Below are 17,277 nucleotides of genomic sequence, written 5' to 3' on the forward strand. Positions count from 1 at the left end.
ACTTATCTTCTTAAATTCAGTCAACTTTAAATTTAAAGGCAGCTCGTACACTAACTTTTCTTTTCACAGTGTATCGTAGTTAACACAAACTGTTCATTTGTCGTAGATTTTTTTCATTTCAAAGGTTACTTTCTCTTTAGTTTTGTCTCAGTGTTTGTTGTGGAAGAAAGGTTGTTTACCAATACAGTATTTTAGTCGTAGTTTTCGTTCTAAATGCTCTAAACCAGAGCCTGCTTCCTTCTGAAACAACTTAATTTGAAAACATAGCTCAAAAGCATGCTTTCAGTGTTGACAAATGCTTTACACGAAATGCTAAAATCAAGGCACAATGGCCCACAAATCATTAAGTAAAGGCTAAAAAAAAAAAAAAAGAACTAAATGTGAACTGTATGTAAAGCCTCCTTTTCACAGATTATCTACACATCTCTTCTTTTAGATTTTACTTTTTCAAAATCAAAAGTAATATGGAAAGTGAAACCAACTGATGTGAATGAATAGTTGACAACAAGCAGGAATGATAACAGCTCACCCCTGGTATGTAGAGTTAATAGCTGAGCAAAAAAAAATAAAGGGCATGACAAAGCTCCACCCCTTACCTGGTTCACCCAAGGAAAACCAAGATATACGGGTTATTGTTGTTTTTCACCAGACACAGACACCAAGAAACGAAAAGATTCATCATCAGAATAAAATCACAACGTCCACTAAGGAAGAGAAAAGACAGGAGGGAATACTGGGAGTACTGGATTGGATGGAATCTTAGGAAAACGTCACCTAAAGGAGAAGGGGAAAAAAGGTCATGATACTATAAAGTGATTGATTCAGTATCAGTTTTAACCGGGTGTCTGCTTTTCTTCTGTCTACACAAAGAAAATGGCTTCACGAACTGAGGAGGATCTCTCCTGTCCTGTCTGCCATGACATCTTCGTAGATCCTGTTGTCCTGTCATGCAGCCACAGCTTCTGTAAAGACTGTCTGAAGAGCTGGTGGAGGGAGAAACAAACACACGAGTGTCCGGTTTGTAGGAGAAGATCTATACTGGGGGAACCACCTCGTAATTTGGTGTTAAAGAACCTGTGTGAGAGCTTCTTACTGGAGAGGGATCAGAGAGCTTCAGCAGGGTCTGGGTCTCTCTGCAGTCTGCACTCCGAGAAACTCAAACTCTTCTGTCTGGACCATCAGCAGCCAGTGTGTCTCGTCTGCAGAGATTCAGTGACACACAACAACCACAGATTCAGACCCATCGATGAAGCTGCACAGGATCACAGAGAGGAGCTCCGGAAGCACCTGAAACCAGTAAAAGACAAATTGAAGGTTTTTAAACAAGTTAACGGAAACTGTGATCAGACAGCAAAACACATTAAGGTCCAGGCCCAACACACAGAGAGACAGATTAAGGAGCATTTTAAGAAGCTCCGCCAGTTCCTACAAGAGGAAGAGGAGGCCAGGAACGCTGCTCTGAGGGAGGAAGAGGAGCTGAAGAGTCAGATGATGAAGGAGGAGATTGAGGCTCTGAGCAGAGAGATAGCAGCTCTTTCAGACACAACCAGAGCCACAGAGGAGGAGCTGAGAGCTGAAGACGTCTCATTCCTGCAGAACTACAAGGCTGCAGTGGAAAGAGCCCAGCAGCGCCCCCTGCTGGATGATCCACAGCTGGTCTCGAGAGCTCTGATAGACGTGGCCAAACATCTGGGCAACCTGACCTTCAACATCTGGAACAAGATGAAAGAGATGGTCTCCTACACTCCTGTGATTCTGGATCCAAACTCTGCTCATCCAGAATTTATCCTGTCTGAAGATCTGACCAGTGTGAGATTCGGGGAGAAACAGAAAATTCCTGACAATCCAGAGAGGTTTGATTCCTTCATCTCTGTCCTGGCTTCTGAGGGCTTTAACTCAGGGATTCAAAGCTGGGAGGTTGAGGTTGGAGACAGTCCAGCCTGGGTTCTGGGTGTGGCAGCAGAGTCTGTCCAGAAGAAGGGAGACATGGCCTTACAGTCTGGATTATGGAGAATACTGTATTATCAAAACGAATACACAGCATGCTCACTACCAGGTCCAGACACTGTTGTATCATTGAAGAAGAAGCTCCAGAGGATCAGGGTTCATCTGGACTGGAACAGAGGAAAACTGTCATTCTCTGATCCTGATACTAACACACACATACACACCTTCATACACACTTTCAGTGACAAGTTGTTTCCCTACTTAAACACTAATGGAAAATTGCCACTGAAAATATTACCAGTGAAGGACTCTACAGAAAGCAAAGTGTACAGTAGCAGTTGGTGGCCTTTCAGTTGAACACTGTTTTGATTAATGCAGAGTTCAGAGTACAGCACTCAAAAGATTAATTTGCCTCTCCAGAGAATGAGGGTGGAGTTCTGTATAATTTTGACAACAATCTGGAATAAATTTCACAAATGGAATTATACTACGTACAGTCATGATTACAATGGCGGTGACGGGGGCCAGTAAACCAGCATGCATTTAATATGTTGGGAATTTTAAATGCTGTCGTTTTGAGCTTGCACATGGTAGGAAAGCTTTCCATTAAATGTAAAGAGGATTTGTGTTGTGGATGATGTACATGTTTTGTTATCAAATCACTATAAACTTTTTAATTTACAGTGTATGGGTTTATAAAGATCTTACTGTATGCATGATAAGTTTTCATTTCGAACAAAATCTTTACTAAATTAAATGTCTGAGAAATAAATACAGCCTCTGTCTTTGGAATATTTTATCACTTTTAAACTATCATTAAGAAGAGAACACACATACATCGACAATGAATACTGCACGGTGTTATTATTCATCTTGGTAGGTTCCTCAACTATACTACTCAATACAGAAAAGTATACTAATTACTCCCATCAATTGTTGTACTGTCAGATAATATACTTGTGTACCTTTCTTTCGCCTTGGGTCAATGTGGACAAGGCTTCGGTTTTACACTGTATCACTTGCTATAACCCATCTGATGTATTAGATTTGATCATAAACTGAAAGAATGTGGAGCTGGCAGTTTTTCCTGAGAGACCAGTCACCAAACCCAAACTGACATTCAGCTCTAATGTTTTTACCCAAGTCTTTGTCACAGTTAAAGTACAGAGCTTTTTTCTTACCTGTTTGGATTATAATTGAATACAGAAGTCCAAGCATGCCAGTCAGTCCCTCCCAAACTTCAGTCACAAGCGTGATATCTTAACAACTACCTGCCAGATTGAATGAATTTGCTCTGGATTTTTTATCTCACCAACAGGATGAGCTCTTCTGTTTTTAAAGACCCTGTGACCTTTCCTCAAGCACCATCCTCAGGGCACATTTCCTTGGTCTTTATATGAGAAAAAATGAAAAGAGAGAGGACAGATAGCCATAGGATATATGGAGCATGTTCCATTCCATATTCCCAACCTCCCACATTTTGCACATTTTGTTGCCTTTTAAAAAAGAAAAATGAAAACCGAGTGGACATACAGCCATAGGATTTATGGAATGCATTCATGCTCCCAAGAGGACGAACCATTTTCCATTTTGGTCCTCTTCTGCCACTCTTGGGCCAAAATGTCGGCTGTTTACACATATAATCATAATCAAACTGGCCAAATTGCCGTGACAGTTGCTCAGTGCATTCATGCTCCTCAGAGGATGAACCCTTTTGATTTTAATGTATCCGTAGTGTTTCCTTAAGCACTACCCAAGGAACAAATTGTACATATTTAGCTCCTTTGTGATTTACTCTTATTCCATTTTATAAATGTTTTCACTTTATTCGTTTTAGTATTAAAATGTTCTTGTGTTCTGTAATAAATCACAGTGAATGCATTTGAGTGCATTTATTTTCTTCAGGGTTCCATTATAGTTGAATGCTAATGCAGTTAAGGCGAGGATTGATTTGAAGAGACTGCATTATCTTACAACAACAATATTGCTTTGATAAAAAATGATGGTCACATTATGTCCACTACGATGGACAAGAAAGTTCTGTTAGGTTTCAAGAGTGTGCCAAATTATTTTCATAACATAGGGAGAGAGTGGAAATTTAATAAGGGAGTTATGGTAAAATTTCTACAAAAAAAAGAAAGTTAAACTAAAAGTACTCTACAGGGGTATCATGTACTCTATAGTTGTATCGTGAGAGCTGCGGCTTCATCCTTATATTTGACAGCAATGACACATTTGAATAGGAAGCCATACAACAAATTATCTACAAATCTATTCCTTTTCAATATTTAAATCAAATACAAGCCAGTTAGGACAGAAAGTCAATAAAGTCAACCCAAGACTTACCTGACTCACCTGACATAAGAGAAAACCACGAAATGCAGATTTTTTTGTTCTTTCACTGAGAAGAGGCAAAGACACTCAAAGCCGAGACACCTACTGGGGGAAAAGAGAGACGGGAAGGATCACTGGGAATACAGTGAGTCCTGGAATACTGGAAAAGTGGATGAAAGCCAAGAAAAAAAAAATGGTTAAAAAAGCGCAAGTACTTTCAGGTTGTTCTAAAATGGAGGGAGTGAAATGACTACATCTGTGTACCTGCTGTGTTTCCATCTTCACTCAGAGAGAAAATGTCTTCAGTATCACAGGGGGAGCTCTCCCCTCCTGTCTGCCATGACGTCTTTAAAGATCCTGTTGTCCTGTCATGCAGCCACAGCTTCTGTAAAGACTGTCTGCAGGGATGGTGGAGAGAGAAACTATGGGAGGTGTGTGCAGTCTGTCAGCAAATATCTCCGCAGAGTTATCCACCACATCACTTGGCGTTAAAGAACCTGTGCGAGAGCTCCTTACTGGAGAGGGATCAGAGAGCTTCAGCAGGGTTCTGCAGGGACTGCTTCTCTGCAGACTGCACCCCGAGAAGCTCAAACTCTTCTGTCTGGACCATCAGCAGCCAGTGTGTGTTGTGTGTCTGCATTCCAAAACACACAACAACCACAGATTCAGACCAATCGATGAAGCTGCACGGGATCCCAGAGTTGGGCTACGGAAATCCCCGAAGCCCTTACAAGAGAAACTGAAGCTGTTTGAACAAGTTAAAGGAAACTGGGATCAGACAGCAGAACACATTGAGGCCCAGGCCCAACACACACAGAGCAAGATTAAGGAGCACTGAGGCTCTGAGCAGAGAGAAAGCAGCTCTTTCACACACCATCAGAGGGCTCCGATTCAGAAACCTCCACTGTTCTCTCAGTGAAGAGGAAGTTCCAGAAGATCAGAGTTCATCTGGACTGAGACAGAGGAAAACTGTCGTTCTCTGATCCTGATACTAGCAATATCACGCCTATACACACTCTTTTACCGAGAGGCTCTTTCCTTACTTTAACACTGTAAATGCACACCCACTGAAGATATAACAAATTCCTGTCTCTGTAATATTATAACAGTACGGTTACATAAGATGATGATTACATGAGTAGTGCTGCACAGAATTTGCACCCGCTTCTTGTTTTGCTGTCGTAGTAATATTTTCCCACAGGTAATTTCAGTCTGAAGTTGGCCTCACTTTGCCTCACTCGCAGTAGCACATTTGACAAATGAGGCGTGATCCCAATCTAAAAAGAACTAGAGATGGCAGTTGATCCTGTCTGACCAGTCAGCAAGACTGGCCATGGAAAACCTTCTCTGAAAACCTCGACCCTCACCAGCTACAGGGAAGTCGTTCCCTGGGTGAACGCGCAAATAAAAAGTGCTGTTTTTTCTGTTTACGGCCCGTCTTATTATCCTCGTTACGGCCATCATTTTGATCAGCTATGATAACATCTTACCCGGAGTCCAAGGAACAGGAGTAGTCAGTTGATCACACAGGTCGTAAACGAACCCGAAGTTTAGCCATATCATCTAAACCCAAAGGGTTTCTTACAACTCTACGCGGCGTAGAAAAACGGTGTGAATATGTATCTAAAGTACAGTAGGCCACATTTGAGATGGAAACTCAATGAGGAAAATCTAACAAACCTATACCTGAAGACAGACTGGATAATAACTGGAACATTTTCCTTGCTGTCTCTTCCAAGTGTAAAACTTCTTGGGGTCAATGTAAAATTCACATTGTCTTTTAAGTAAAGCTAAAGGGACTCATTGTATTGTATTTCCCTGAATGTGAATATTACTCTGTATTTCATGCTTTATTTTACCTCTGTTTTAAATTCTCTTACCTACTGCAACACATCAATTTAATTGATTTTCACACAGACAGGCTCTTTCTTCTCGAAAGTCAACGGTAACAGGGTTGGGATGTAGAAAAGAATAGAGCCGAACTTTGGCTAACCTCTGCTGAAGGACAGAGAGAACTGGTAATTATTTAACATGCTTTATTCTAACATAACGATCCTCTTGCTATTATCATCTTGTGATCTGAAGAGAAAAAAGCTTATTATATTGACATTATGAAAATCGATCGGCAGGTCTACTCTTATCATCTTCAATGGGGCCTGTAACCTAGCAACCATTTACTAAATGGATCTTACAGTGAGATTGTTTTCTTTTTTATTATTATTATTTTTAACTACTGTCTCCGAGGAAAGGAATGAGCCTTCGCTCGGGTGTGTGCTCAGAGAATTCAAAACGTCTACATCTACAATTCCGTAACAAACTGGGCGAATATCATCCGCAGACAAACGTCGTGTGATACAGTAAAAGCTCCTGAACAGCAACGAAATGGCGTGTAGTGCGAATGCTTCGTCAACTAGTTACCGCAGTTTTTGGTTTACTTGACAACTTTAGGAGCACATTGCTTTTTGGTAAACCTTTGTAAACTAGTGTTCAAGGGTTGTTGTGTTTCTGTCTTGTAAGCACTCCCTTCCTGTGCCCCCTACATATACAATACTTAAAGGTCATTGGTATTCCTCCCCTCCCTCATAAGCAGCTGATTTGAATGAATTATGGTGGATTTAATTAAGTGATTAATTTGGTTAGTTTGACAGATGGTATAGATTTAGTGTGCAAAGCTAGGAGTTTCCTTCCATTATGCTGAGGTCCAGGGTTCCAGAAGTACAAATTCTTTTATTTTTTCATTATTTCAACATTTGATGTGCTGAATACATATAATGAAAGGTGACAAGCTAAAGGAAAAACCAACGTAAAGTGTCTTGGTAAGGTGTTGGGCCAATTGCAAGCCGCCAGAACAGCGTCAGTGCTCCTTGGCACTGATCCCACGAGTCTCTGGACTGAACTGGAGGGATGAGCACCATTCTTCACCGAAAGATATTCCCCTCATTTGGTGTTTTGGTGATGACGGCGGAGAGCGCCGTCTAACAGATCCCTCCAAAATCTCCCGTAAGTGTCCAACTGGGCCGAGATCTGGTGACTGCGAAGGCCACGGCGTATGTTTTACATCATCGTTGTACTCGTCAGACCATTCGGTGACCCCCTCCCACCCTGTGGATGGGAGCACTGTCATCCTGTCTCTATGCTCATGTTTTCAGGTTTTTCCTTTAATTTGTCACCCGTCTATATTCACTAGCTTATGTCCGCATCACCCATTCTACGTCACATTCTGGTCCCCGCACAAGAACGACAGAACCCCACCGGTAACAATGAGAGCTAATGACGTAGGAATAGTTTAATATTTTGGGAAACAGGGTTTTTCAGGGGGTTGGCATATGTCCCCGGTAAAACAGGACATTGTTTTTTTCACACTTCAGCTTTTGTACAGATTAAACAAATTTGACCTGTCATTCTGTGTCCTGTTACTGTTTTGCTTTTGTGTTGGTCTATTCTATGTCTTTGTGATCTAGGCGTAGCTCGCTGATGTGTGGGCTGGCTCTATATAAGTGGCTTCTTGCTCTGCCCACGGTCTCTCTCTCTCACACACTCCTGGCACAAGACCCAGCTTTTCCGTTTGTTTTCTTGTTTAACCCTTGTGTCTTGTTGTAAATAAATGTAGTAATGTTTTGCATCTAACCTGGTGTCTTGTCCCTTCCTATGTTGCGGCTTTCGTGTTAATTAGGGATCTTCAGAGCTGCTAGTAGATGGGTTTTTACTTTTGTACGGGGCTTGGTTAGCTTTTTTTACCTTTTATCCAGACTTTGTGCTAAGCTAAGCTAACTGACTGCTGGCTGTAGACTTATATTTAACAGACAGAACTGAGAATGCTATTGATGTTCTCATCTAACTGTCCACCTGACACTAAATAAGCATCTTTCCCAAAATGTTTAACCATTCCTTTAAAATACTGTCTTGGAATTGCAAGACTGTCCTCTTGTATAAAAAAAAAAAAAAAAAGAGGCCATAGGTCGTCCATACAATTAGCTTAGTGCGACCCATAGTTACATTTGTCAGGTGACCCATAGCGGGTGTAGTGATTACGACGGCAGCAAAGGAGGAAGTCGGGTGATGTAGTATAAAGAGCGACAGGGTCCACAGTAGGAGGATGAGGTCAGGGGGGACGGATGGGTCGACAAAACAGACTTTCGCACAGAAGACCACTGTTCGTTCCTAGTTTGAGACTGATAGTCAGTGTTGTTTCTTTAACCAATGACCGTTCCAAGACCTTAACCGCGTGTTTACTATTGTAACCAAGGCGACGAAGGTCCTCTAACCTTAAGGAAGTGCTTATCTTAACCCAAATCTTTTCCTGAACCTAACCGAGTAGATTTGGGTAGTTTTTGTGTTTCATATAATGAGATAGTTAAGAACGGGGACAGGTTTTTGATGTATAATACAACCAAAAAAAAAAAAAAAAAAAATTTGGGCTGACTGTCTGAACATGGAGGCTTTCACTTCTTGTGGAGAGCGGTAAGTAGTAGCAACCAAACGAAGGTAGCTGTACTATGTAGCTTCGTCCTCTCTCTTGGGCTGCTGGTCCCTGTCAGGTTGTATTATGGGCAACAGGTCGGCTGTTCAAGGTGACGACGGCCTGCGGAGAGCTTCAGGTTCAGTCTGTCGGCGGCTCGGGAGATTTAACCTGCAGCTGTAATAGCTGTCGACATCGACAGCGGCTTCCTCCGTCCTGCTGTGTGCCATCCTGAGTGTTTGAATGGGCCCGTTCCTACCAATTACAGTACCGGCTTACCCAGGGGGCGATCGCAAGATAAATTCGGCGGGAGTCAGATATCATTTCCAGCACCAGGTTAAAAAAAAACATTTCCATTGTACAAATGTATTATCATGTCTAGTCTTTCAAGTTTTTTTCCTAATTATGGCTTCTTTCTTGGGCCCTTTAAGAATTACAGGATACCCACATCATCACATGAGCGAACCAAATATGTGTCGATCCACCACTGAAATTAGTCCCCCAAAAAAAGCACGATTTATTCCTGTTTAACTAACAATTGATTTAAAAAAAAGAAATACACTGCCCAGCTGTTTATGGAAATTACACTGGCTTTTTTAAAACTTTACTATATTTTCGTAAGCTGCTATTAAAGCTTAAGCTTAAGCGGGGACCAGGGGGCCTCGGGGCAGAGGGCCACAGACACAGTAGGGAAGTCAGACAGTATTAAGACACGGACAAATCTGTTGTTGTTGCAAGAGAACCAAACCTGAAAAATCAGACAAAGAGCGAACACGGTCATGATCAAATTTACATGTGTCTTGGCAATGGAGATTCCCACACCACATGCAGCACAAGCAGCACGGCAACAGGTGCCAGCTAGAGAACGCACACAGAGCAGCCTGCAGTTGAGGTGCTTGTTTTGGCCCATTTGGTTTTTAAACCAAAATGGGGGGATGGAGTTTGAACATCATTATGAAAGCGAAATCACCGTTCTGCACCAAAGAGCTCAGCGGCAGCAGTAATTTTTTTATGGGACGTCAAAAAAGAAACAGAGAAAACACTCTATAATAACAAGTAGGCAAAGTATAAATGACAAAATATAAAATCAAGAAAAACAAGCTGGTTTTACAGTGAGATCCTCTTTAAAGGCGTGCGATGACTAGGCTCCTCTCAGATTTGGTAGGAGGCTGCTGTTTCAGAGTTGAGGCGGAACGACAGCAAACAGACAGCCACCTTCTGTTCTGAGCAGAGGCTCCCCCCAGAGGTCAGAGGTCATCACCGAAACGGCTTTACACATCCAACAGACTGATCCAGCTACAGTAGCTGTGTTTCCGTCCTGGTTGGTGGAGACTTGCGCATGACTCGAGGCATGTTTACGACGCATCTGGCGCCTGTTTGCGGTTGCGATGTGCGCGTCGTGTGCAGCACTACAGTAGAAAATGAGGGTGTTTCGATTAACCTGCAGTCAAACGTTCTACTACTGGAGTAAAGCACGATAATGATGTTCATATCACTAGTTCAGGTGTTTGTGAAGTTGCAAGCGAGTGCAGCGCTGCCTGTCTATGTGCGTGCCACCACACTCTGTCTGTCTATGTGCTACGGGCATGTCAGCCTCTTCCTCTTTGTCTGTGAAGGGCTATGGCCTTGGGGGCCATGTATGTGTGTCTTTGTGTGTGTGTGTGTGTGTGTGTGTGTGTGTGTGTGTGTGTGTGTGTGTGTGTGTGTGTGTGTGTGTGTGTGTGTGTGTGTGTGTGTGTGTGTGTGTTTGGTGTGTGTGTGTGTGTGTGTTTCGGGTGAGGTAAACAGACCCTGACAGCAGTAACACTCTCTGTAATGGGAACAACCAGCACGTCACAGTGGTGAAGTGGAAACTGTGAACTGCACTTAGCTTCAGCTCAGCAATTAATACACAGGTCTAATGTGCTCGGTTAGGCCGTGGGGAAGACAGCTGAAACAGAGGGATTGAGGACGAGTTGGAGCTCTGGCAAAGAGCTGGAGAGAAAACCAAAAGTGATTTTTTTAATTTTTTAATTTTTACTCTTGTCCAATCAATATTTTTTTTTTAATTTGTTGTTTTGCGTGAAGAACTCAACTTGGTTTAAAACTGTTTTATGGATAAAGAGAATCGTTATCGCAACATGAGCCACAGATGCTCCTGTAAAATGTAAACGATATACGGCAGTTGCATCGCACGGTGCGCGATGTTCGAGGCCTGGCGCACGCACCAGACGCGCCATACCGACAGAAGAGGCGGTCAGGTGCGGTAGCCGAGATGTGCCGGTCCGGGGAGCGCTTGTGACAGACTTTCTTGTTTTCGCTGCCGAGTTGACACGTGTTGTCGCTGGGAAATGCAGCTGCATATCCTGCAGAGCTGACGCACAGCGAGACTCCGCGGGTGTGTGTTGCACTAGAGCGAGCATGAAGGCCCGAACGTGTCCTGACGCACAAGTCCAGGATGCCGTGTTGTGTGTTCTCCCACTTTCTGAAGACAAAAAGACACGCGGTTTAGTACCATATTTGTGGTCAGTTTAACCCAGGCTTAGGTTTGTGTTCCATCTTTATGGTACCGTAGCCTGTGATTTCAGCACCGTCGCCATGGTTACCTCTCCTGGACAATATAGCGATCCTATAGATGCGATCCATGCGACATCATCAGCGAGATGCATGTGCAGACAGGGGTTAGAAGGTGACCCCGAATCGCTGGGGGCTAAGTGAAAAGTAGTTTTTGTGCCTAAAACTGCACAAATAAAGAAAGTGATGAGCATAAAATGTTCATCATCTCTAGAAGGAGACCTGCCAGGTCAGGATCAGCTGTTGGCTCCAGTGATCGGGTCAGAGCTCTGTGAATTTACGGAGGCCGTGGAAGGTTTTACACTGAAACTGCAGGAATAAGTGTTTCAAGGTCAGACAGCTCACGATGTTACTGTGTGTTTAAGCCTGTTAGCTGAATACTGCCAGGGCTCCGTGTTTGACGTGCGTTTAGAGTTTCAGTCCTGGGAATGAATCGGCGACAGGAGAGAACAACACAACCGGCAGCTTTGGATGGATGTGTCATGTTGTGTCATGCTTATGGTATTTTTTTGAAAAAAAACAAAAGGTGAGTCTTCTCTTTTTTTCATGATCCTGTGCGGCCGATCAATAATCCTGATTAAATCCTGTATTGACACGTTTTGAACAAGGTGTCTGCTCACACACTGCAGCCATCTCTAGTAGGTTTTTGCATTTGCATTGCATTGGGCAGGCATCCGGTGTCTGGTATATTTTGAGGAAAGGGCAGGATTTTCGTACAAAGTTCATTTTTTTTGGTGTTCACCTAAATTGTGTGAGGGCGTCGCCTGTGCTTCTGGGTTCAGCCCCTGCTCTCAGCTGATGTTTTTGGACACACACAGCTCGTTTCTCTCGGCCGCCAAATCCGTTCATAGCCCCGTTTAGCACTATCACTGCTACTAGCTGCTGTTTCGCTTCCGTCGAGTTTGTGCCACGTTGGCTGCCAGAGTTTTCTATAAAAAAGTGGCGTACGGTTACAGAAAAGGTCAAGGATCTGTGTAGCATTCAAATTCAGCTTTAAACAGTAAGTACACAGGTTTGCAGCAGCTGCTTTATTTCTTAACAGTAGTAGAAGCTGTTACGACATTATGGAAACCTGCTTTCTACACCAATGCTGTGCACATCTTTTTTTTTTTTTAAAAACAAGAAACGCCATTTATTATATTTATTATATATTTTTCATTTTTTTTTTCTTTTTTTTTTTTTTTGCTGAATAATTAAGGTTTTTTTTTCCATGAGTTGGGTATGGCGGACGGCTCTAAATACTACAATACCCATGAGCCTCAGCCTCAGCAGGGCTTTTAAGCCAAGTAATGGGCTTTTTGGTTTAACACACCTTGAGAGTCTTAATTAATTTCTCTCTCTCAATTTTTATGCCCACGGACACTTTTGACTTTTTTACCAGAGAACCAGAACATTTTTCTAACACAGTTGTTCATCCTCTCTACAGGAGAGTTTCATTTCCAGCCAAGGCTGATTCTGCCTTAAGCTCTTTGACTCAAAACAGCTGCTTAGGCCAGCATTGTAGGCAGGGCAGACCTGAGTGTCACCTGCCAAGCAGAGATGTTAACAAGTACTGAGATCTAGATCTAAAAAATATGTTCTGACCACAGAGCCGCCCCATTAAATCATCACCAACAGCAGATCCCCTTAGAGTTTTCAGAATAACATGGCAAGACAGACCGTTAGTTTGGGCTGCGGTCAAACACGATGAAGTTCAGATCCTTGCGTCCTGCAAACCGCCTTTCATTCTCACACTGATTATTCCCAACAGCCGGAAGACTTCCAAAAAGCGGCAAGTTAGACATTATGTCGGCCCCCTTAACACCATAACACAAGTGACTCCACGTTCCTTCTTCAAGAGACAAAATCCACCACTCTGTCTGCAACGTGCCCACGGTTCAGCGGTGGCGTCCCTAATCACACCAACTGGGTTAGTTTGACTCAGAGTCCCACGTCAGTGCAGATGTCCAAATGCCTGGGTCTACCCTACCTTTCCTGCCATTCTCCCTCTATCTGAATAAAACATGCTACTGAGTCAATTAAATTTAAAACCAAAGCCAAACAGAAGATTAAAAAACAACCCTTGGTTGAATCCCAAACCTTGTTAGTTTGGAGAGTCCATCTTTTATGTATCAAATCTGTCTCAGAATGGGCAGTCAACCGACATGTTGTACCACGTTTGTGGACAGCCTAGAAACGGTGGTGGGAAATGGCGGAGGATTTGCATACAATACCGTCATTATTAGTCAGTCGTTGTTAATCTTCAACTCCGTGTCGTTAACTGCACAATGTGGAGGCTTATTTCTGCTTGGAAAAGAAACAAATTTGATAAAGTTATGCATAATGAAAAATAAAAATACTCATGGTAAGTCAAAATTATTAGATACAAACTTCTGAGATGGTGAGTCAAAATTATGAGTTACTGTTTCATATGAAGTAAGTCAAAGTCTTGACTTAACATGAATATATATATTTTTATATATATATATATATATATATATATTTTTTTTTTTTTATTACAATCATGCCTAATTTGTCCTGTTTCCTTTGTTCTTTTCTTTTCTTGGCAGAAATGGGCTTCAACGGAATTAAAATGGAACAATAATGCTTATTTTTACTGTGGTTGATGATCTTAAAAAAATGAAGTTTCACGTCTCTGCAAGTTTATCTTATATACCGTAATGTACGAAATCTTATGAATAAACAGAAATGAATGGCTGCCACGAAAGGCAGAAATGTAAAATGTCATGATATGTTGGGAAAATTGAAAATTGCAGAAATGTAAGTCCCTCAGCACACGAGAGTGCAAACCTTCTCCTGTCTGCGTTTCAGTCTCACATTAAGGTCTCGTGCTCTTTTGTGAATTCCACCTCCCGAGTGAAACTCGCTCTTTGTAGAAAAGCAAAAGCAAAAGCAAAAAAATCCACAAATTAAACCACTTTAGAAAAGTGAAAAGCAGAAAGAAAACTTGTCCAAAATGGCGACTCCTTCCTCCCCCCTCGCCCCCACCCGGAACCCCCTAACCCTTCCCCACCATCTTCCTCTCCCCGCCATCATCGCTCCACCTCTCCTCCCGCCGCGTGACGTTCATCTTGGAAAGCAGGGTTTAATTATTCAGCGATGTCGTGGGAGGTGGAAGAGACGGTTTGATGCTCACTCTACTTGACTGAATTAAGAATCCATCAAGGTCGCGAATACACAATGACTAGTTCATTAGATTCAAGGATGCTGTTTGGTGAGCAGACCACAGTTAGCAGCGCTCATTAATAAATGTATTGATCTGGCGTGCTGCACAACTATGAAGGTCTTATAACTCTGCAGAGAGTGATGCAAGGTCGCTGGCATGAGGAAAGGTGTGTGTGTGTGTGTGTGTGTGTGTACAATAATCTTTCGCATGTGTGTGTAGGAATGTGCAGTTATGCATATGCTCTATTATCTGGCACACACATTCCTCCTCTTCTGTTCAGCTATGACGATTGTTGAGGGAGAGCTGAGAAGATCGATACCACTCTCCCGTCCGTGCACTAACTCTGGAGCTAGAGTCCGGAAGCGGTCACTGCGTTCATATTTCATGCACACGGGACCGGTGTAAATCGGAGTCCCGGCGAGAAGCGTATTCACCAAGATGTCAGCTGCCAGTGCCGCTAATATTCCTCTAACAGTTGGTTATCTGCTCTGTGGCTTTGGTCAGCCTGAATTCACATCAGTTGCAATGGATTCCAATAATACAGAGACCCGAAGGACTTTTTTTCTCAAATTTACCTCAAGGGCTTTTGCACACTGTACAGCACATGACATGCTTCATCCTTAAGCTGTAACCAAGATTAAAAAGACTTCAGGGTGTCCGTGCCACAGTGACGACTTCACTGTGAAAGCTAAACACGCTGCTTCTGTTCCTGTTTGTGACATGCATGCATGCCTAGCTGTTTACATTCGTCATTTGCTGCGGGGTTCGCTCGCTTTTGTGGCTTTCCCGGGGCGCAGTGTCCTACCTTGGCGTCGACATCTGCAGCCAACAGTGACGCATTTACCGGACGTGAGGTTCGTCCCCTCTGTTGGCTCAGAATTTGACTTCATGACGCTGATTTCTGCTGAATCGCAGGCTCTCTAAAGCATCGGTTTGTTCAGCCTCCATTTCCGTTTTCGGACTTACAGGAACCTTCAACTTCTGTGCGTACATAGGTTGAATGTATCAGCCTTTTGTTTTCTTTGCTATCACACGATATTGTGTAATGATGCCGCCACCTGCTCGCTTCTCAGGTTTGATTGATCGATCGATTTATCTATTTTGCATGTAGCGTACAAGGGCTGTAGGCAGTCGTGACCCGCGCAGCAAGATGTTGTTGAGAAGACCTTAAAAAGATTTCTTTGTCTGATGTCTGCCTTCAGTTCTGTTTGGAAAGTGAAAGCTGAAGAGACGTCTGCTTGCGGTCGTTGAAAAGACATCTGTATGTCCATCCACGTCTAAATTTGGTAGAAAAGGAAAAGCTGGAAAAACATATTTTTGAGGTCTTGTCTATGATTTAAATAGAAACCTGCATTAAAATCATAACAGACTCACTGTGTCTAAAGAAAACAACAAGCACAATTTTAAAAATCTCTATTCAGATATTTTTAAAATACATCATTCTAAAACCTGAATTATCTTAGGACTCCTTGAAGCAAACTCCAAAACATCCATAGAAATCGTTTTTTGTTGTTGTTGTTGTTGTTTTTGTTACTGGGTTGTTGGTTGTTTTTTTTTTGTTTCTCCTTGTCCTGCTCTCTATCAGCCACTGACACAACGGGAAGACATGGCCATGGTCGAGCATAAACACCAATGTTATTGGAGTGAATTTTTTTTTTTTTGTCTGCGCGTGTGGAGCCAAAGTGAATGTTTTCGACACTCGTCCACTCACGGCGTCTGTCATTTTCTAACTTTCCGAAACTTTAAAGTAATGCCAGTTGAATTCAGATTTTTTTTTTTTTTTTGTAAAGGAACAGTATGTAACTAGTAATTTAGTAGAAAGTACCCAGAAAAGCCAAGCTATCCTGTGGCGTGTGCCTGTGTGTGGCAAAGACTACTCCACGTGTAGCAACATATTGTAGATTAGAACCAAAGCCCTGTTATGGAGCAGGTTTCTGCCTTAAGATCCAAGAGTGAGCAGTGAAAGGTCACTGGAAAGTAAAAAATGAGATGAAGAGGGGAACAACTTTTAAGACTTTGTAAGACTTCTAAGAGCAGCTTGGGTGAGCAGAGATGGGTTGTAGAGAGCTGAACTTGAAAACAATATACAAAGACAGAAAAAAGAAAATTACGCATGAGATGTAATGCATCGGTGCAATGACACGCTAATGGCGCTCGGTAATCTCGGTCTTTGATCCAGATCACAGGCTCTGAGCTTAAAAACAGCACAGAGCAGCTTCAAACAAGGGTCGTCATCAAAGATTCAGTGACAGTGACTTACCTGGCCCCAGAGGAATACAGTGCATTTGGTGCTCATGGACCATAATGCGAATTACATGTATTTATGGAAGTTGTTTTGAGGTTCCTTTTATGCTTGTACACCAGTAGCCAGAGGGAGACATTTCTGTCCAGATGAAAAGTCACTCTGACATTTACTACATTTATCAATCGCCACAGAAAAAAACAAACAAAAAAAAAAAAAAAACAGTAGGCACAGAAGCAGACGTGGTGCTATAAAATTCACTGGAGATAAACATTAACAACTGTCATTACGTCACCACATAATCAAATTACCATTGTGATTTCAAATATGCGGTTGATTAATCAAAATAATACCCTCTCATTCTGACCCTTTGTTCATCCCCAGTGAGAACTGTCTTGGTAATATTGTCTCCATAGCATTTTAAACTCTGCCCCCTTGTGGTTCAAAAAAAAAAAAAAACGAAAAACAAAAAACAAACAGTTTCCGGTACCTATAGGAGAGGCTTGTATAGCAGTTAAATCAACCAACTGCTTTTTTCAGGCGACGTCATTCCCGCAGCCTGTTTATCTGCACATA

The 17,277-nt window shown here is 42.4% G+C and overlaps 2 protein-coding genes across 2 annotated transcripts in view; both read left to right on the forward strand.

The window, feature by feature from the left end:
- Nucleotides 1-873: 873 nt before the first annotated feature.
- LOC120807180 (nuclear factor 7, brain-like) lies at nucleotides 874-2,304 on the forward strand. The gene has a single exon (XM_040158915.1). It carries the CDS (start codon nucleotides 874-876, stop codon nucleotides 2,302-2,304), a length of 1,431 nt encoding a protein of 476 aa, XP_040014849.1.
- A 2,273-nt stretch (nucleotides 2,305-4,577) lies between these two features.
- The window catches only part of LOC120807181 (E3 ubiquitin-protein ligase TRIM35-like), a 322,424-nt gene continuing 309,724 nt past the window's right edge, over nucleotides 4,578-17,277 (forward strand). The window contains 2 exon segments of the mRNA XM_040158917.1: nucleotides 4,578-4,826; nucleotides 4,829-5,087. Coding sequence (XP_040014851.1) covers nucleotides 4,578-4,826; nucleotides 4,829-5,087 — 508 coding nt within the window.

This window comes from Xiphias gladius, chromosome 21, assembly GCF_016859285.1.
Source record: "Xiphias gladius isolate SHS-SW01 ecotype Sanya breed wild chromosome 21, ASM1685928v1, whole genome shotgun sequence".
NCBI classification, from domain to species: Eukaryota; Metazoa; Chordata; class Actinopteri; order Istiophoriformes; family Xiphiidae; genus Xiphias; species Xiphias gladius.

Bases quoted from the DNA above. Each gene is read 5' to 3' on its own strand.
- LOC120807180 (XM_040158915.1), top strand. From the start codon at position 874: ATGGCTTCACGAACTGAGGAGGATCTCTCCTGTCCTGTCTGCCATGAC.